Consider the following 20,622-nt stretch of genomic DNA (forward strand, 5'->3'; position numbering starts at 1 on the left):
GTGGGATGTAAATACGCCTTGAACTGTAATTCAACATGGCAAGCCTGACATTTTTCCCAAATTCTTTTCAGGTCTCAATTCGTTATTGCCCAGGTGAATTCATAACCCAGCAAGATCCTGTAAACGCCGATAATGGCCGGGTAAACTGTTGTAGTCATGTCAGTTCAGGGATAAATATTGACCAGAACATCATTGGGAACTCTCCTCCTCTTCTTCAAAGGAACATCATGGAATCTTCTACATCCATCTGGGAGGGCAGACAGACCCTCAGCTTAAAGTCTCACCCAAAGGATGGCACATCCACCAGTGCTGCATCCCCTCAGTACTGCACTGGAGTGTCAGCCTAGATACTGTGTAGAAGTGGCTGGGGTGGGGCTTGGACTTCTGATCCAGTAGCAAGCGTTCAACCAACTGTGTCACATCTGAAGGTAAGCTGTGAATCTGTCATCCTATGCACTCTTCCTCCCCATAGTATTTTCACAATGTTGAAATGAAGGGGCGGGAGGGGGTGTTAACTCCAGAGCAGGGAGCTTATAGGATGTCCAGGCCAACCCCCCAGGGCTGTGGTGGGAGATCTGTTCACTTCAATAGCCAAGCCTCAAGGCATAGAATTTACAGCACAGAAACAGGCCATTCAGCCCAACTGATCTATGCTGATCTTTATTCTCCACATACGTCTCCTCCCACCTACCAGTATATCCTTCCATTCCTTTCTCCCTCATGTGTTTATCTAGCTTCCCCTTGAATGCATCTATTCTATTCACCTCAACTGCTCCATGTGGTAGCAAGTTCCACATTCTCACCAGTGTCTGGATAAAGAGGTTTCTTCTGAATTCCATGTTGCATTTATTAATGACTGCCTTATAATTTATGACCCCTAGTTTTTGTCTCCCCCACATCCACCCTCTCAAATGCTTTCATTATTTGCAAAAAATTAAAGGGACTCTAACCTGTTCAACCTTGACAGTGAGTAATAACCCAACCGACCAGCTGGCATTGGGCTTGTGAAGATTGGGCCACTTATTGGCTGCCAAGTCGGCAATCAGGCCAGTCACAAGGGTTTTAAAGGTTCAGGAAAGTCCTGTGGGTCAGAATGTGGTGGGGAGGTGGGTAGGGGTGTGGGGGTGGGTTCCTGGAGAAGCAAGAGCCCAAACTTTCTTTGTGGGAACTTCGTCTTCCTGTCGACCCTCAAAAATATAAACTTATAACTTTACCCAACTGGGCTTCCGCCAGGTGTGACTGAGCAGACTTATTGTTCAATAGGCTGTTAAAATTACATTAAGTTCCGAATGATTTCATAGGCCCTAAGTCACATTTACTCAGGGAGCTCTTGCTGCAGCCAATTGAGCTTCTCAAATGCCCAGGAACACAGCGTCATTAAAATGGCCACGGGGGCAGGGAAAGAACAGAAAGCTCACTGCTTGGATTTTAACTCCCATTCCACCTGATTTCCACTGTCAAGACACATCGCTGTCTACAACTGTAAACGTAATCTAATGCAACCAACTCAGCCATTCAGTCAGGATGAGAAGCATGTTTCTCTAATTGTTGTGACTCACTTACAACAGCAACTTGCATTTATATAGCACATCCCAAGGTGCTTCCCGGGAACATAGTCAGATTTTGACACCAAGCCACATGAGAAGATATTAAAAACAAAAACAGAATTACCTGGAAAAACTCAGCAGGTCTGGCAGCATCGGCGGAGAAGAAAAGAGTCGACGTTTCGAGTCCTCACGACCATTCAACAGAACTGAGTATAGTTAGGAGAGGGGTGAAATATAAGCTGGTTTAAGGTGGGGGGCGGGTGGGGGGGAGAGAAGTTGAGGGTAATTCTCCCCACCCTCAACTTCTCTCCCCTCCCCCCCGCCCACCCCCCACCTTAAACCAGCTTATATTTCACCCCTCTCCTAACTATACTCAGTTCTGTTGAATGGTCGTGAGGACTCAAAACGTCGACTCTTTTCTACTCCGCCGATGCTGCCAGACCTGCTGAGTTTTTCCAGGTAATTCTGTTTTTGTTTTGGATTTCTAGCATCCGCAGTAGTTTTTTGTTTTTATATCTGAGAAGATATTAAGCCAGGTGAGCAGGTAAGTTTTTAAATCGAGGACTGCCAAAGGTGGAGCAATTGTAGATACTTACATGGGGTATGGCCTTGACACTTCGCACCTGGGTGGTCATCCTGCAGCCCATCGATTGCAGGTCTGGGTAGTCTCCTTCACCAATCACATAGACTCTCCCATCATAGGCCTGGCCCTCATATAACGCCCAGCTGAAAGACAAAGCATGCTTGGATTAGTGAACACTGCACCCACTTGGAACATAAAACTGTAGCTTTCAGCAAGATCGCAAGAATAGAATTATACAGAGCACAGAAACCCATCTGGTCCATGTCAGGATTTATGACCCACATGAGCCTCCTCCCGATGTTCTTTATCTAACCCGATTAATCTATCCTTCTATTCCTTTCTCCCTCATGTACTTATCTAGCTTCCACTTAGTTACAAAAGTAATTGAAAATGAAAGTTCAACTTTACTTCAAATGGGCTGGAATTCAAGGGAGAAGAAGGTGTGCTTCAGGGGAGGTGGTGGTGTAGTGGCATTGCCAGTGGGCTAGTATTCCACAGACATGCTCTGGGAACCCAGGTTCAAACCCTACCGTGGCAGATGGTGAAGTTTGAGTTCAATAAAAATCTGGAATTACAAGTCTGAAGATGACCATGAAACCATTGCTATTGTTATAAAAACCTCCTCTGGCTCACTAATGTCCTTTAGGGAAGGAAACCTACCATCCTTACCTGGTCTGGCCTACATGTGACTCCAGACCCAAACAATGTGATTGACTCTTAACTGCCCTCTGAGGAATGGGCAGTAAATAATGGCCTAGCCAGTGATGCCCACATCCCATAAACAAATTTTTTAAAAAAAAAGTTGCCTTGGTCAGGGACCATTTAGAATATCGCTTTAATTCAGTACTGCTTTTCCACTGCAGCTCAATAGTGAGTGCAGGGGCAGATTCGCCAGAATAATACCTAGGTCAAAAGGGTTTAATTATGAGGGCAGGTTGCATAGATTCAGTCCTCAAGTCTAGGAGGAAGAAGAGTGGTCCGGTCGGGGTGTTAAAAATTATAAATTGATTCATCTTCCCTCGGGAGGGCAAGTCCAATCTTAAAAGCAGATCCGAAATCAGAAAAAATCTTTTCACCCAAATGGTAGTAAAGACCGAGAACTCACACCCCTAAGATTCATGCATGTCATGGACCAATTGGAGTTTTTCAATATAAAATGAGGTACACTTTTGTCGGATAGGGGTGTCAAAGGGTATGGAGCAAAGTGAACCAAATGAAGCTGGGCTACAGGTCAATCCGGATCTAATTATAAATGATGGGACAGTCGAGGGGCTGAATGGCCTTCTCCTTTTCTTATAAAGTGGAAGATTTGCACTTGGAGAGCACAGTGCTTTGGGATGCCAGTGTGGGAAGCCACAGGGCAGGGATGCAGATGGCTGCCCTCTGCTGAGGAAGCGGGGGCAAGTCAGAGGGAGAGTTCTCGCTGGGCATCCAGTGATGAAAGAGCAACATTGGCAAAGGGCTTGGACCAGGAATCCATATCACATTCTCAATCAGGGAGAAAAATCTAAAAATCACTATTTAAACACCAATATCCAAACATTTCTGTCAAATGTTCAGTGTGGTTACACTGCTCCACTGTTAGCTTGATGTAAACAGTATCTTGCTGTCTGCTCACAAGTGTGAAGTTGCTGTGTTTGCACAAACTCAACTATTTACAGATATTTAGGTCTAGTAATTACAAGGGTAACTGCATGGTAAACACTGATGACGCTCTGACACTAAGTGTGGATTTTCATCCCTTCATGTTGTGAATCATTTTAGGAAAATTTTAAAAATGTAAAATTTTTAATTTTTCAAATCTATTTTCTTGTTTTGCCTTCTCTCTTCTCCTCAATCCCCTTCCATCCAACTTTTCTTCTTCTCTCTATTTCTCTTTCTATACCTGATTTGACACATTAAATTTAAAGAGTTTAATTCAACCTCCTTCTCAGTCCTTCACTTTCCAAACAATTCAAGCTCATTGATTAAGACAACCAATTGGTTGCCATGTTCACTCTGGTCTCCAATCCCCTGTTACCTTCACTACCACCGCTATCAGCTCACACTTTCAATAACTTGGTGGGTAAATAATTTTTGAGCTGGAGAGGGCAGGGGCACATCAGACAGCAAACACTGTTAAATGGTTGTGTATGAACCTGGTCCCCGATGATGATGAGAAAATTGGAGGAGGGAAGACAATAGATGTAAAAAGAAAACACTTGCATTTATATAGCATCTTTCACAACCCCAGGATGTCCCAAAGCACATTACAGCCAGGCAAGCACTTATTTTAAAGTGTAGTCATTGCTGTAATGTGGGAAACATGGCAGCCAATTTGCGCACAGCAAGCTCCCACAAACATCAGTGTAATGATGAACATAGAAATCTGTTGTAATGATGTTGATTGGGGGATAACTATTGGCCTGGACATCAGCGGGGGCAACTCCCCAGCTCACACAACATGTCATAATCACGGTGCACAGTATGTTACAACATACTGGCAATCGAGTGCATTTACCTGCCATTTAGAACTCTGCATGATTGCATCTTAAATTCTCTTGGGATTCCAATCTTTTTCTTCTCGAGCATCAGGCAGCGTCCACTGAATTCGGCCTCCGAGTAGACCTTTATCTTTGTGGTGAAAGAAAAGAATTTGAACTTCATTTTAATCGCACATAGGTCAAGACAGCAACAGGACCAAAGGAAAGATTAGTATCAGCAACTAGCAAAATGAATAATATAGGAGTGAAGGAAAAGTCATGTAACCGATTACAAATCTAATCTGGCATGTGGTTGTTTTGTTTGTTTTGTACTTTCTTATGTGTGTCATTCATTCCCTGTTGTCTTAAATGTGACTGTGGGCTTTAAGAAAAGAAAAAACGTGACTTGCATTCATACAGCACCTCTAGGTTCCAAGAAATCCCAAAACACTTCACAGCCCATGACATACTTTAAGTGCAGCCATTGTTGTAAGGTAGCAAGTGGGCAACCAATTTGCACCCAGCAAACTCCTGAAAACAACTCTGTGATCTTGGCCAGATAATCTGTTTTTAGAGATGTTGGTTGAGGATCAATATTAACAGCCTATCCAAAATTTAATCTTGAATGTTAACATAGTTTCTGCCTCAACCATTAACTCTAGAAGTGAATTCCACGGCCTCACAACTCTTTGTGTGAAGAACTTTCTCTTGTTCTGTGTTCTAACTCTCTTAGTATAATCTTGTATCTATGGCTCCTTGTTCCTGATCCCTGAACTACTGGAAACAATCTTTTTCTATTTGCCCTCTCTCATTCTTTCATAATTTTAAACACTTCTGCTATATTGCCCCATAACCTGTTGGTTGTATGGTGGTTGTTTTGGGGATAAGGGGGGGATGCTGCCACACTGGGGTTGGGTTGGTGGTGGCCACATTAGGGTTGAGGAGGGGCTGTCTACTTTGAGGGTTGCCCATGTTCTGACACATCCTATGGTGCATGAGCTGCTTGTAATGAGTGTTGGAAGCTCAGAGCCAAGTCAACACTGCATAGCTGTCACGGTTGATAATTGTTGATAATTAAGCAGCCATCTCACCAATGGAACTGGGACTTTGACCAATTCAACACCCCATTCCCCATCCAATACTCTTGTCGTTCTCCTTTTCTGAGGAACCCGACTCTAGCTATGAAGTAGCTCCAAGGGAGACATTTACATTAGGATAATTCCAAGAAGTCACTTGGAATTGTGTGAGCCTTGCAAGTGAAAGCTGGTTATCTAGGTCGGTCAGCACAGCCAAAGCTCATCCTATCCTATGTTGGATGTCCACATGTGCACATTCTGGCAGAACGTATTCAGGAACCCCGACTGATTTACTACAGAACACAGGAACAATGAAGCTAATTGTAGCAACCCTACCCCTATCTTAATGAAAGTCTCTAACTCAGTAAAGACCCAAGATAAACCAGGAAATTCCCTGGTATCTCCCAATAGGATCACAGGATGAAGCAGCACAAAAAGAGGCCTTTTGGCCAATCATGTACATGTTTGCCTTTTGATTGGACTGCCTGACTAGTCCCAGTCTTATGATCGTTCCCCACAGCCCAGCAAATCTTTTCTCTTAGGAATTTAAATTCTTATTAAGTTTGCATCCATCGCCCTTTCAGGCGGTGTATTCTAGAACAGAATAACTTCTTGTGAAAATTTCTTTCCTCTTGTCGTCTTTGGTGCGTTTGCCAATCATCTTAAACTCACTGGTTATTGACCTTCCTGCCACTTTAAATGGTTTCACTTTATTTACTCTATCAAAACTCCTCAAGATTTTGAACACCTTTGTCAAATCTCTCCTTAACCTTCTCAGCTCCACAAAGAAGAACCCGAGTCTCACCATGTAACTGCAGTTTCATATCCCTGGTACCTTGCTAGTAAAGCTCCTCCGCAATTTCTCTAAGACCTTGACATCCTTCCTAAACAGTGTTGCCCAGAATTGGGCAGAATACTCCATCTGGGGTCTAGCCAATGTTTTATGGGGCTTCAGTGTAACTTACTTGCTTTTACACTCCCTGCCTCTATTGATAAAGCTAGCAACCTCATTTACAAAATAAATACAGTGGGAGGGTGTGGAGAACGATACTCACCTTTAGTCTCAGCTGCTGATCAATTGGCTCCACCTGAATACACAAAACAGATGACGAATCACTTTATCAGTCAGTCTGTACCTATGCCACAGTGCACTGACCCCCCTACCCTGCCCCCACTCCCCAGCTCTCAGGGAGATATACTATGAAACATGCTAGAGCAGTGGCTCTCTCAATCTTTTTGCTTCAAAGGTCCCCCTCTCATGTTATCAAAATTCCACAGACCTCCCCACAGGACAACATAATGTTTTATCTGTGTAAAATTTAGTTGTACGATTAAAGGTTATATATGCGTTATTATTTTAGTTTTTCTTAATGTGAAATTAAATGGGCCAGGCACTTTCGGTGGTTGAAAATACACAGCCACTGTCCACAAGCAGACCTGCTGGAGAGAGCGTGATGGAGAACTCATCCCCTCACACATCTGACTGACTGCAGAGCCCCCTTTTTTTTTATAGCATTGCCTGCACTGCCTGAGGAGTTGTTGCCTTGTCCTAATGACAGAACATGGAGGGTTTGTGGACGCCCGAGGTCAATGTTTAACCTATCCCAGAGATCTGACAGGTGCTCGCTAGTTCCCAGCATGCCTTAGCATCCCAAAATGTTACAGTGCTTCAAAGGAAATTTTAAATCTTTTAGCTCCCACAGCACCCCCCTGCAACCCCTGCTTTTCCATTTAGGCTTTTTTTCCCACACTAGGCCCGCTTATATTTAAGAACGCTTTAATGTCATTTTAATTTCAAAATAAATTTAATTTCACTTTAATCCTGTCCTTGGCATATTATTTTTAATCCTCTTCTCCACCAGTCACAGCAGAAGCGACACTGTCCAGCAGGGCTGCTTCCTTCCCAAACTTGCCAACGGCCAGGGAGGGTGCGAGTGGCCAACAGCGAGTGAGCGAGGGAGTGAGGGGCAGAGTGTAAGCCAGCCTCCACCATGCGGATTTGCACATGGCACCTGGCAGCCCAGTCTAAAGCAAGGCCAGGGTCACAGGGGAGAAGCCAGTTCTTGGTCCAGCTTTTGGAGCCCTCGCAAATGGCACAGGATGGTGACAATGACAGTTCCTTCTCTTCCTCCTCCACCCTCACCCCCAATGGGAACCCCTTGAAATCTTCTCATGGACCCCCACTTCAGAACCCTTGTGCAGCAAGCAGCGAGGTAGAAAACCTCTTTATCACTGGATTTATTTTTAGACAGGAGAACTGAGGCATCTGCAACAAAATAAGGATCAGGTACCAATCAGCAATGATTGAACTCAATGGCGAAACAGGCTTGGGGGGTGCTGAATGTCATCCCTTCCTGATCATATAAAATGAAAGACTATTTTAAAACCCTAGAAAGAAGGTTTTTAATATTCTGCTGGATTACAGTACATTTTCCTTGTTAAAAAGTGCAACACATTTTTTTTATTCGTTCATGGAATCTGAGTGTTGCTGGCTGGGCCAGCATTTATTGCCCATCCCTAATTGCCCTTGAGAAGGTGGTGGTGAGCTGCCTTCTTGAACCACTACAGTCCATGTAGTGTAGGTACACCCACAGTGCTGTTTGGGAGGGAGTTCCAGGATTCTGATCCAGCGACAGTGAAGGAACGGCGATATATTTCCAAGTCAGGATGGTGTGTGGTTTGGAGGGGAACTTCCAGGTGGTGGTGTTCCCAGGTACTGCTGCCCTTGTCCTTCTAGATGGTAGTGGTCGTGGGTTTGGAAGATGCCGTCTAAGGAGGCTTGGTGAGTTTCTGCAGTGCTTCTTGTAGATGGTACACACTGCTGCTACTGTGCGTCGATGGTGGAGGGAGTGAATGTTTGTGGATGTGGTGCCAATCAAGCAGACTGCTTTGTCCTGGATGGTGTCAAGCTTCTTGAGTGTTGGAGCTCATTCATCCAGATAAGTGGAGAGTATTCCATCACACTCCTGACCTGTGTCTTGTAGGTGGCTTTGGGGAGTCACAAGGTGCATTGCTTGCCGAAGGATTCTGAGCCTCTGACCTGCTCTTGTAGCCACAGTATTTATATGGCTCGTCCAGTTCAGTTTTTGGTCAATGGTAACCCACAGGATATTGAGAGTGGGGGATTCGCTGATGGTAATGCCATTGAATATCAAGGGCTGATGGTTGGATTCTCTCTTGTTGGAGATGGTCATTGCCTGGCACTTGTGCGGCGCGAATGTCACTTGCTACTTTTCAGCCCAAGCCTGGATATTGTCCAGGTCTTGCTGCATTTGGACATGGACTTGCCCCTTGAGCAACAATTTGAATATCCCACTGATGCCCTAAGTCTCTCTCATTGTAGGATTGAGTAATGCAGAGCTGAGAGGATCATGTACACACACACACATAGCCCTTGAAAACAGGTTCCAATTGCAAATAAATATCCTGTTAGACCTCTGCTTGTGTAAATTTTTAAGAAGAATAGGTTCCTCAAACATACAATGTTTCCCTCAAGACTTTATTCTCCCATTTTTTTCCCCTCTCCTATCCTCACTCCCAAAGGGACGGACTCTTTGTTGGAGCAGCGGTTCCTCAGATAACAAATGCCCTGTTACCTTCCCCAGTTCAATCCACTTTAGCCTAGGCTACAGTGTTGGCTGCATATTCAGTGTTTGAAGGGACATCAAGATCAGTTTGAAATCCCTTCTCACCTGACATCCATACAACTCTTCTCTAGAGGGTCACTGGATAGCAATCAGGGATAGGAACCCGGATTAATTTCTTTCCCAGGCCAGAGTAGAGTTGCCAGCTCTGGGTGAATGTATTCCTGGAGGTTTCATCACATAACTACCTGTTGCCAATTGCCCCATCCCCACACTCTCACCATTGGTCACCCAACATGCCCATCTTTGTGGTGTCCCTCCTTCCACAGCCAATTGGAAGGCAAACAGACTCTGTTCTCCAATTTGATGATTCTTGACTGTCAGTCAAACAGCCTAGTTCCCAGCTGCAATATTTCCTGAAGGAATAAACAGGAGACTTCCAAGAAAATGCAAAAAATAGCTGCAATTTATTTTAATGCCTCATGATTCTTCTTCAGGTTTGCTTGCAGCAGTATTTTGTGCATTCATTTTCAATTCTCGGAGACTCCAGGGCAATCTTCAAGGGTTGTCAACCCCAGTCCAGTGGTGCTGAGGCCAATGATGCTGCTCCCCACTACTCGCGGAGGTCAGTCAGATGCCCCCAGACTGGTGATCGAATTTGGAGGCTCCACATCTGAAGAGCTTGGGTATAAACTGGAGAGGACATTTGCCCATCGAGCCACTGTGGCGGCTCAGGAAACAATGGTTTATTCACCAAGGGGCCGGTGTCGGGGGTTGGGGGGGGGTGGGGGGGAGTCATATTATTAGAATCATAGGATGCACAGTATCAAAGTAAATGATTGGCTTACCAGTAAGATAGGGTGCAGGGAGCTAATCTTACAGTTCTGGGCACCCCAGTCCTGAGGGTTCCGGTAAATTCCTTTCTCGACAATGTACTGAGATCCAGAATAATTGACACTCTCGTAGGCCACCCATCTGAAAGAAGAAATGGTGAATATTTAGCAGCAAGGAAGCAGCTCAACGCCAAGCATTGAAAACAGGCTCTGGGCCTCGACTCTGGGCATTGATCCACAGCCTCTACACTTCTCCAGATACAAGTTCTTGAAATTATTCACTTTTATGGTAAGCTTGTTTGTTTTTTTTTTCCCTGTAGGATTTTCACCCTGGGTTGCTGGCCCTCCCCGTACCTCATTCAAGATACCTTCCTTCAAGCGCAAGCACAGGCAACCAGTGTCGAGAGATTGTGCAACTATGGAGCACTTGGCAGTCTATACCTGAACCCACCCTATGCCACACCCTTTGGCAGCTTGGGACACTCTGCAGCGAGCCAAGGGAAAACTCCCCAAGTCCATGACACTGGAGACAAATTGCAATGCTCAGCTGAAATTAGATCTCGGAGCAACAGGTCAGAGATCAAACCTGAGACCATCCTAGTCAACATGGCTACAGCATGGTAACCTTGCCTCTAACACAAGTGAGCAGTAGATTGTGCACACAGCTATTATAGGAAACAGTAGCCTTCGTAAACCAAAGGCAATAGTAGCCACAGTGTACAATATAATATCAGCTCCATTATATATTGCACAGTCCCAGCCCATGCTAACTCTCTGTCACATGCAGTTATAGTTCAGACCGCTGCAATGTGTTTACTGTCACTTACACTCCATTCAAAACATGAATGAATTGTATTATATCCTCGACATCAGCTAGCTCCAGGTCTGGGACTGATTCGACCATCATGAATGAATCTTTCCCCTCGTCGACATTTTTCTCATTCAGAACAATCGCAGGGTTAGAAAAATCCTTCAAAAAAAACAAAGAGAAGATATCAAACAAGATCACCCACAACACACTTTCTGCTCAGTTAATGCCAATCACTTTTAGATAAAGGAATTATCAACTTTTTACAAAATTATTCCACCCCGCAACTCCACCCCCACCCTTGTTTCCCCCTGGCGATGATGACTTTGCTGGGGAGACAGGTCTGGTCACCATCCTAGCATCAGTTCTACTTGCCTGAGCCTGGACTGTTAGTAGGTTGTTCTGGCATGTGAATACCATAGTGAGGCATCAACGCACATTATGTGCAAACCTTACACCCCCACCACAGCCCCACTCATACCACCACACATGTGAACTAGTCCCCAAATGCTCCCCTCCTTCCCCATGCCCAAACATTTCACTAAACAGCACAGGCATCAGCAGCAGGAATCATAGCTGATTTCCCCTAAGCCCTAACTCAGGATCAAATCACATCCCATCTAATCGAATCATAGAATAATACAGCGCCAAAGGAGGCCATTCAATCCATCATGCCTGTGCTAGCTCTTTGAAAGCTATCCAGTTAGTCCCACTCCCCTTGAACTTTCCCCATAACCCAGCAAATTCTTTAATTTCAAATAGATACCTGATTCCCTACTGAATGTTACTATTGGGTGCACTTCCAACACCCCTTCTAGTGCATTATTCCATGAGGCAATGTAGTGCCACCATTGGCCAAGATCACAGACTGGACATTGACCATGGGACACGTCTTGTCTCCATGCCAGGACCTCCCTCACCAGCTAGGCCACTGGGGGAAAAGCTGAGCTTTTGGCATTGTAAGAAATGTCTCTCTCAGATCCCAATACTCACTGCCCGAATGACGCGCAGTGACTTCAAATCCTCATCGCAGCCACCCCATGACCTCCAGTCCAGGAACTCGCCTTCTTCCAAGAGGTACTGATGGCCCCTGAAACCTTCCTTTGAGTAACCAACCCAACTGCAAGAAAGAGTTAAAGGGAAAAAAAACAGCATGTCAGCGGAAAGCATTTAAAGAGCACAAATAAACATCCAAATAACATTTTTAGACGGCATAGAATAAAAAGAAAGGGTGGAATCATCCCAGATTTACACTAAGTGCGATAGTGGGCGTGAAAAACAACATTTTACCCGCCAGCCGCAATGGCGGATTTTCGCGCTGTACCGACCCCTTCCTGACCCCTTCCCAACGTGTCCCACCTCATTAATAATACATTCATGGGAAAAACGCCGAATCGCTGGCAGGTGAGTTCCGCTTTGTCCGTCACGCCATGACCTCAGTGCTTCCTCGCTCTGGGCTCTATATTTAAAGTGCACCAGGGCACAGCCTATTTCATGTCTACAGACCAGGACTGTTCCTCGCGACAGATAGCCCTGAAAACAAAGGGGATGGCAACCCTCAAGTTTAGTGATGCCTCTCTGGGGCGCCTGCTGGATGCAGTCGAAGGTCACCGCAAACTCCGCTACCCCCTACTCTGGCTGCAGGAGGTCCGCCAGAGTCACCAATCCGGCCTGGGAGGTAGTGGCAGTGGCGGTCAGCATCAACGGAGCACAGAGGAGGTCAGCCATCCAGTGCAGGAAGAGGATGAATGCTCTCATCCTTTCCGCCAGGATAAGTCACCCACCTCATCACTCTCAACTCACACACTCACAAACCCATCTCACATCCACAAGGATCTCACACATCAAGGGACAACAACACTAACTCCTACACACCCTCACACCTCCAGCAGGCTCAGATCCTCTGGAGCTCATGTCCTCACCCTGTCCGTGTCTCTGCTCACCACACAAACATTCCACACAGTGCCATGTGTCCTGCTCACACTCTCTCCATCTGTTTCCATGAAGGAGAAGCTGGCTCACAACAGGAGAGGTCTCAGTGGCCCACATTAAGCCCCTCACTCACTTTGAGGAGTGTGCCATCACGCTGACTGGTGAGGAGGTGGACCGTGCCTATGGCGGTGGTGAGGTCGGTGGTGAACACCCACGTGAGGATCCTGCACCACATCATCCCTCCCTCAATGCAACTGTGAGTGCTCTCTCTCCTGCTTTTGACTGTTGTCACGCGCTAATTATCTCTGCTTTGGTTCACAGGGAGCTCTGCCAAGCAACCGACACTCTCAGCCAGCCAGTCCCTCAGCTCCAACCAGGGCCTCACCTCCAGTAAAGAGGACACCTCCTCCACTGAAGAATAGGAAATAAGCAGCCTGGAAGACCCATCACAGCGCTTACCCACACCCTGCACCAGGGCAGAGACACACACCTCGGCGGGACCTCGATCTAGAGCAGGCTTGTGCTCACAATCTGGTGGTCACCGCATGGACACGTGTCCACTGCAGGAGGAGGCAGGTTCAGCCGAGCTCCCCGGCACTGGAAGAAATGCTGGAGAAGAGGCAGCTGTGAGGTCCGAGTCAGATGATGAGCTTCCGGATTCAGCCTTGCAACTCATTGTAGAAAGTCAGCAGAAGGCGGGGGAACATCACGCAGAGCTGTTGGAAGCCCTCAACAGAGTCGCACACGAGTCGGAGGAACGCTTCAGCTCTGAAGAAGAGTCATAAGGACTCGAGGTGTTGGCTTGGTTTCTCCCTTCACAGATGTTGTCAGACCTGCTGAGTTTTTCTGGCATTTTCTGTTTTCTTTCCGGTGTTTATGCTTCACTTGAGCTTCCTCCCATCTTTCTTCAACTAAAACTATCATTGTAACCATCAATTCCCTTCTTCCTCATATGCTTATCTAGTTTCCACTCAAATGCATCTATACTATTTGCTTCAGCCACTCCTTGTGGTAGCAAATTACTCGTATACTGCCAGCCCTGCATTGCAAATAGACCCTGACCCAAGATAATGGATGAGGTCAGTGGGAGGGGAGGGGAAAGTATGGTTGGAAACCTTACCCCCACCCCTCGCTGCTCCTCCCCTAAAAGGAGTATCCCGACTGTAGGGCCAGTGATTAGAAAGCTGTATCACCAGGCCACACCAACCCTTTCTGTGCTATGCTATATACTTGTGCTGAGGTACTCACATTCCTCCATACACCTTTATGGAGCCAGCGTTTGAGAGAGCAGCACCAGTGTTGGGGTATCTGGACAGGAAGTCCGAGGAGTCACTGTACACTTCTCTGCTTCTCCCTGCAAAGTGCGGTTTCTCAAAAATGCTGATCTGGAAGGAAAATAACAATTTTTTAAAATCAGGGGACCCAGGCGAAGGGCCAGGATCCATTGTACTGGATAGCAGCAAGGCTGGAAAGAGTGGCTGAGAGTGCATGTCACAGCTGTATGCAAGTGCTCCTGAAGAGTCATTGCAGTAGGCCAGTGTGGCGCATAATCTGGGCAAGGTCATGTAGTGCTTATGGCGTTGCAATCAAGAGGTCTGGGCTAATAATCAGGAGAATGCAAGTTCAAAACAAAGTTTGAGAAACTGAATAAGAATCTAGAAATGAAAATCTGGGATTGGTAAAAATGACCGCGAGGCTGTCAGATTGTGGTTAAAAACCCAAATGATTTCGCGAATGCCTCTTCTGTCCTTGCTCAGCCTTGGCCTAAATGTGACCCCAATCCTACGTCAGCATGGTTGACTCTTCATTGCCCTCAGAAGTGGCCTCGCAAGACCCTCAGTTATACCAAACTGCTACATTGCAGAGATTCAAGACAATGATTCACTACTAACGCCTTGGGCATTAAGTGATGGGAAATAAATGGTGGGCTTGTGAGAAGGATGAGGAAGGGGAAAGAGCGAGGGAGAGAAGCAAAGGAACAGAAAAGGCTGAACGGAGGGAACGAGAGGGGGCAGGAGAAAGAAAGAATAAAGGGAAAACATTTCTTGCACCAGTACTCAAAACTTTACAGGAATTTTATGTGGCACAATCCAGAAAATGTAATTTTTTTTCCCCCAAAAGCTCCCTCCCCCAAGATACAGTAACATAACAAATCTGCAATGAAACAACTGATCAATTCCACTTTCTGTTTTCCTACCTTGGGTTCGTAAGGCTTCTCCACCCTGGGTGGACCCTGAAAATAAATCACACAAGACACTCAATCTTTGGCAGTTCAGCCTGAAACACTTGACCTGTTAGAGGGCATCTTATACTTAAGGGGGGCCCCTTGTTCTGGTGTTACCCACAAGTGGATTCAATTTCTCCACATCCACTGCACAGCAACCCCCCACAACCCCAATCATCCCCTTTAAACCCCTTCACAATTCTGAATAAGTCTATCGGGTCTTCTCTCAGTCTTCTCTTTTCCCAGAGACCAAGAACCCCAAGCTGCTCAAATATTCCTGACAGATTGTAATTCTGGGATTGTTGGTTCCTCCCAGTTGGTGAAAGCTGAGACACCCTCCTAACGCCTACTTGTTCTCGCATTAGTATGCTGGGGAAATTGGTCAGTTTTGACACCCGTCTTGACATCTCTACAATGATATTTTTATGTTGTGTCGCATTGCGTGTATACCATTTGTACTGGCATCAGAGATCCCACTTGTGCTTTCTCTGCTCTCCATTCCTCCAGTGTTCGATAGCCACCCACTTCCAGTGCACTCTGCTGGCCTTCGAAGAAAGGTTCAGAGTAAACAAACCATCTGTGGAGATAGAGAGACATCACTGTGGATCCTTTTAAATCCATTTCAAAATTCTCATCCTTGTGATCAAAATTCTCTCCATAGTCTTCACACTCTCCCCGTCTCTGGAACCTCCTCCACCCTTACAACTCTCTGGGATCTTTGTGCTCCTCCAATTCTGACCTCCTGTGCATTCCCGATTTCCATTGCTCCGCCACTAGTGCTCTTGTCTTCAGCTGCCTAGGCCATAATCTCAGAAATTCCCTCTTCAGCGTCTTGCCTCCTAAAAGATGCTCCTTAAACTCTATGGACAGGATTTTTTAAATGGTGGGTTTTCCTACCCTGACACCCAAAGAGCCAGCGGGGAATGCACCCCTCCCAATCACGGCAGCCCCGCAACCATTTAAAGCTTCAAGGAGCGTTAATTGGCATGAGATGGGACTTCCACGCCTCACTTGAGACCCACCTCAGAGAGCTGCCAGCCAATCTGATTGGTCATCAGCTCTGTAGCCCCAGCAGTGCCAGTGGCAGCAGTGGTCAGGACTGGAACTACAAGCAGTCCCCAGATTTTAAGTCCTGAAGACCAGAAAGTGCGGGAGGTCTCCTGGAGGGAAGGGGAGGCAAGGTGGGGCAGAGGGTTGGAGGTTTTGACGGGGAGTCCACGAGGGAAGACCTGGAGGGGTGCTCGATATGGAAAGGGGGCCCTTGAGGGAGGCACCCCTATTTCACTCCCGAGGTACAAGCAGGGTGACCTGCCGTGCTTCTCCTCACCACTGAACTCCTCCTACCAGCCTCAAAATTGAGGCCAGGACAGGAAGTGGCCCTAAGTGGCCAATAATTAAAGTTATCCTGAGTGCCCTAGTTAATGTTTTATCCCTCAGTCAACATCACAAAAATAGATTACTTGGTCAATGTTATATTGCTGATTATGGGAGCTTGCTGTGAGCAAATTGGCTGCCACATTTCCTACATTACAACAGTGACCAAGCTTAAAAAAAAGCTTCATTGGCTGTAAAGCATTTTGGGACGTCCTGAGGTTGTGAAAGGCGCTATACAAATTTAAGTTCTTTCCTTTGCTCCCACTGCCCCCACACATCTTACAGTGGCATGGGAATGGGATCCTGCTCATCACCTTGATACAGGACAGTGCAAGGCATAAGGGGCACTTACAGGGACGGCAGAAGATACAAAGGAGTAGGAACAAGTATTCAGTGTCACACTTGGCGCACAATTAAACCAACCGAGCCATCAGTACTCATCCAGTGAGACCCTTTAACAACAAGAGAGCTGAGAGACTCACAGTCCAGAATTCACAACGATGGAGGTTGTTCTTGGGGAAAACCCAAATATCCGAATATCCTCGGATTCACCATAAAATGACAGCTTCTTCCCCTCGCCGTTGGCATCTGGGAACAAGGATATTTGTGGTGTGGTGTAGTCCTGAAAAACAGCAACCCAAAGAAACAATGAGTCATGGAATGGTTCTGATTAATGAAGTTTGATCAGTGTGGAAGGACCGTCAATGATCATCTCCTTGTAGACTTTCCCCTGGTTTCAATGCTGTGCGCAGTTGTGTATATCTCCTATACCACTTTGCAGAAGCACAGAAACAGGAGCAGGCCCATTCAACCTCATTCCACACTGGACTCTAATGACCAGCAGAAAGAGGTAACCTTCCTCTGGGTACCGACTGTCATCCACATTCTCCAACATATGGGCAGGAAGAGGTCATTCAGCCCTTAGAGCCCATTGTCATTCAGACCTGTACCTTCACTCCATCCCTCTGCCTTGGTTTTGTAACCCTTAATACTTACCTAATAAAAATCTACCAATTTCAGTTTTAAAATTTTCAACTGGCCTCCCGCCTCATAAACTTTTTTTTTTGTTGGGGGTGGGGGTGGGGCGGTGGGGAGTGTTCCAGGTTTTCACCACCCTTAGTGTGAAGAAATTCTTCCAGAGATCACCCCTGCATGGACATTCCTTAAAAACCTGCCTCTTTGGTGAAACTATTGGTCACCAGTCCAAGTTATCTCTTCATGCGTTTTGGTGCGAAATTGTGCCTGGTAACCGCTCCAGTGAGTCCCCCTGGGACACTTTACATTGTTAATATATACAATGCAAATTCCAGCTGTTATTGTTGTTATCTCACACCAGTAGTTTGGGGATTTTACGTTGCAAATTTCTAAATTCAAGTCCCACTGCTTTGGTGCAACCAGTTTCTAATCGCTTTTGAACAGCCCTTCATATAGGGGCCCTGTACTAGCACTGTGAATACTGGGAGAGAGAAACCAAGAGAAATTATTGACGTACTCTTGTGTCAGATTAGAAACTTAAATCGTAGTTTGGGGATTGAAGTGAAGGGAGGGTTGTGTTAGTTCTGAATCAGTCATTGTGTTGGATGGTGCCTTAGCTCAGTCAACTGCTTATAGCCCAGTCCCTCTCTCTAGCATACCGGCCTCTCTCAGCACCGCAGTGTCCTGCTCCCTCATGTGCAGTATCTGTAGTGTGGGGAATAGTCAGGATGCATCAAAAATCAAATGTCATAGGAACAGCAGTCAGCCTTTCGGTTCCGCAAGCCTTTTTGACCCTTCAATTAGATCATGGCTGATCTGTATCCTAATTCCATTTTCTTATCTTATTTCGTATCTATCAATATCCTCACCCAACAGAAATCTATCAGTCGCAGAGTTGAAACTTTCAATTGACCCCCAGCATTTACAGCCTCTTGGGAAGAGAGTGTTAGTTTACCACAAGCCAGCATGTGAAAAAGTGCTTCCTGATTTCATAGAGTCACAGGGCAGGATTTCCCGGTCAGCATGCGGGGGGGCAGGGGGGGGGGGGGTGCGGGACCCACACGCCGACGCGTAAAATGACGCGGGATGATGTTGGGCGGAACTCCCGACCTCACCCCGCGTCATTTCAGTTTTCAGGTTGGCGGGGGCACAGCCAAATCAGCGGTGCGCCCGCCGACCTGTCAACGGCCTATTGAGGCCATTTAAAAGGGTAATTGCAGTGGTTAAAGGACCTGCCTGTCCAACCTTAAGGCCGGGAGCCCTGGCGGGCTTCAGTGAAAGCATCAAACCTCATCCACGGGCGGGATGAGGTTTCATGAGGGCTTTTAAAAATTTAATAGAAGTTTAACTAAAAGTGATGGACATGCCCCAACTGATGTGACAGTGTCACATGAGGGGACATGTCAGGGGAATTTTATTTCTCTATTTTTAACATTTTTGGTGTCAAACTCCCTGATGCAGCACTTAGCCTCAGGGAGATGAGTGCCCTCTTACACGCACATGCGCGAAAGAGCGCACTCTCGGCTCAGGGAATCGCACCCCCCCCCGCCCGCACAGGGAGCGCATAGCATTCCTGGCAGACGTCACGCTGGACGGGCCTTAATTGGCCCGCCCACGTAAAATGGCGGCGTAAACCCGCGCCCGCCCTTGAACTTCCCCCCCGATGGGGGGATAATTCTGCCCATAGAGTCATAAAGGTCTACAGCACAGAAAATGGCCCTTCGGCCCATTGAGTCTGCGCCAGTCGAACAAGTACCTAACTATTCTAATCCCATTTTCCAGCACTACGCCCATAGCCTTGTATGCCATGGCATCGCAAGTGCACATCCAAATACTTCTTTAATGTTATGAGGGTTTCTGCCTCTGCCACCCTTTCAGGCAGTGAGTTCCAGATTCCCACCACCCTCTGGGTGAAAAAACTTTCCTCACATACCCTCTAAACCTCCTGCCCCTGACCTTAAATCTATGCCCCCTGGTTATTGATCCCTCCACCAAGGGGAAAAGTTCCTTCCTGTCTACCCTATCTATGCCCCTCATAATTTTATGCACCTCAATCATGTCTCCCCTCAATCTCCTCTGCTCCAGAGAAAATAACCCCAGTCTATCCAATCTCTCCTCATGACTAAAACTCTCCAGTCCAGGCAACATCCTGGTAAATCTCCTCTGCACTCTCTCTAGTGCAATCACATCCTTCCTATAATGCGGATTGCAGAACTGCACGCAATACTCTAGCTGTGGCCTAACCAGCGTTTTACACAGTTCCAGCATAACCTCCCTGCTCTTATATTCTATGCCTCGGCTAATAAAGGCAAGTGTCCCATATGCCTTCTTAACCTCCTTATCTACCTGTCCCGCTACCTTGAGGGAGCGGTGGACCTGCACACCAAGGTCCCTCTGATCCTCGATACTTTCCAGGGTCTTACCATTCATCGTGTATTCCTGTGCCTTGTTTGTCCTGCCCTAGTGCATCACCTCACACTTATCCGGATTAAATTCCATTTGCCACTGATCAACCCCATCTGACCAGCCCGTCTATATCCTCCTGTAAACTAAGGCTATTCTCCTCACTATTTGCCACCCCACCAATTTTTGTGTCATCTGTGAACTTACTGATCAACCCTCCTACATTCAAATCTAAATCGTTTATATATATTACAAGCAGCAAGGGACCCAACACCGATCTCTGTGGAATCGCACTGAACACAGGCATCCAGTCATAAAAACACCCCTCGACCATCACCCTCTGCTTCCTGCCACTCAGCCAATTCTGGATCCAATTTGCCAAATTGCCTTGGATCCCATGGGCTCTTACCTTCATTATCAGTCTCCCATGTGGGACCTTATCAAAAGCCTTGCTGAAGTCCAAGTAGACTATGTCAAATGCATTGCCCTCATCTACACACCTGGTCACCTTTTCGAAAAATTCAATCAAATTGGTCAGACATGACCTCCCCTTAACAAAACCATGCTGAATGTCCTTGATTAATCCCTGCCTCTCCAAGTGTAGATTAATTCTGTCCCTCAGAATTGCTTCCAATAGTTTTCCCACCACTGAGGTTAGACTGACTGGCCTGTAGTTCCCTGGTTTATCCCTTCCTCCTTTCTTGAATAACGGTACCACATTGGCTGTCCTCCAGTCCTCTGGCACCTCTCCTGTGGCCAGAGAGGTATTGAAAATTATTGCCTGTGCCCCTGCTTTCTCCTCCCTTGCCTCACTCAACAGC

The 20,622-nt window shown here is 46.5% G+C and overlaps 1 protein-coding gene across 1 annotated transcript in view; it reads right to left on the reverse strand.

The window, feature by feature from the left end:
- Positions 1-20,622, reverse strand: part of crybg2 (crystallin beta-gamma domain containing 2) — a 54,956-nt gene that overhangs the window by 9,292 nt on the left and 25,042 nt on the right. The window contains exons 6-15 of the mRNA XM_078566066.1: positions 16,906-17,045; positions 15,500-15,626; positions 15,023-15,058; positions 14,074-14,210; positions 11,887-12,013; positions 10,913-11,055; positions 10,101-10,227; positions 6,724-6,756; positions 4,631-4,743; positions 2,144-2,273 (exon numbers count right to left, since the gene is read on the reverse strand). Coding sequence (XP_078422192.1) covers positions 2,144-2,273; positions 4,631-4,743; positions 6,724-6,756; positions 10,101-10,227; positions 10,913-11,055; positions 11,887-12,013; positions 14,074-14,210; positions 15,023-15,058; positions 15,500-15,626; positions 16,906-17,045 — 1,113 coding nt within the window. The remainder of the gene's footprint in view (positions 1-2,143; positions 2,274-4,630; positions 4,744-6,723; positions 6,757-10,100; positions 10,228-10,912; positions 11,056-11,886; positions 12,014-14,073; positions 14,211-15,022; positions 15,059-15,499; positions 15,627-16,905; positions 17,046-20,622) is intronic.

Source organism: Cetorhinus maximus, chromosome 21, assembly GCF_964194155.1.
Source record: "Cetorhinus maximus chromosome 21, sCetMax3.hap1.1, whole genome shotgun sequence".
NCBI lineage: Eukaryota > Metazoa > Chordata > Chondrichthyes > Lamniformes > Cetorhinidae > Cetorhinus > Cetorhinus maximus.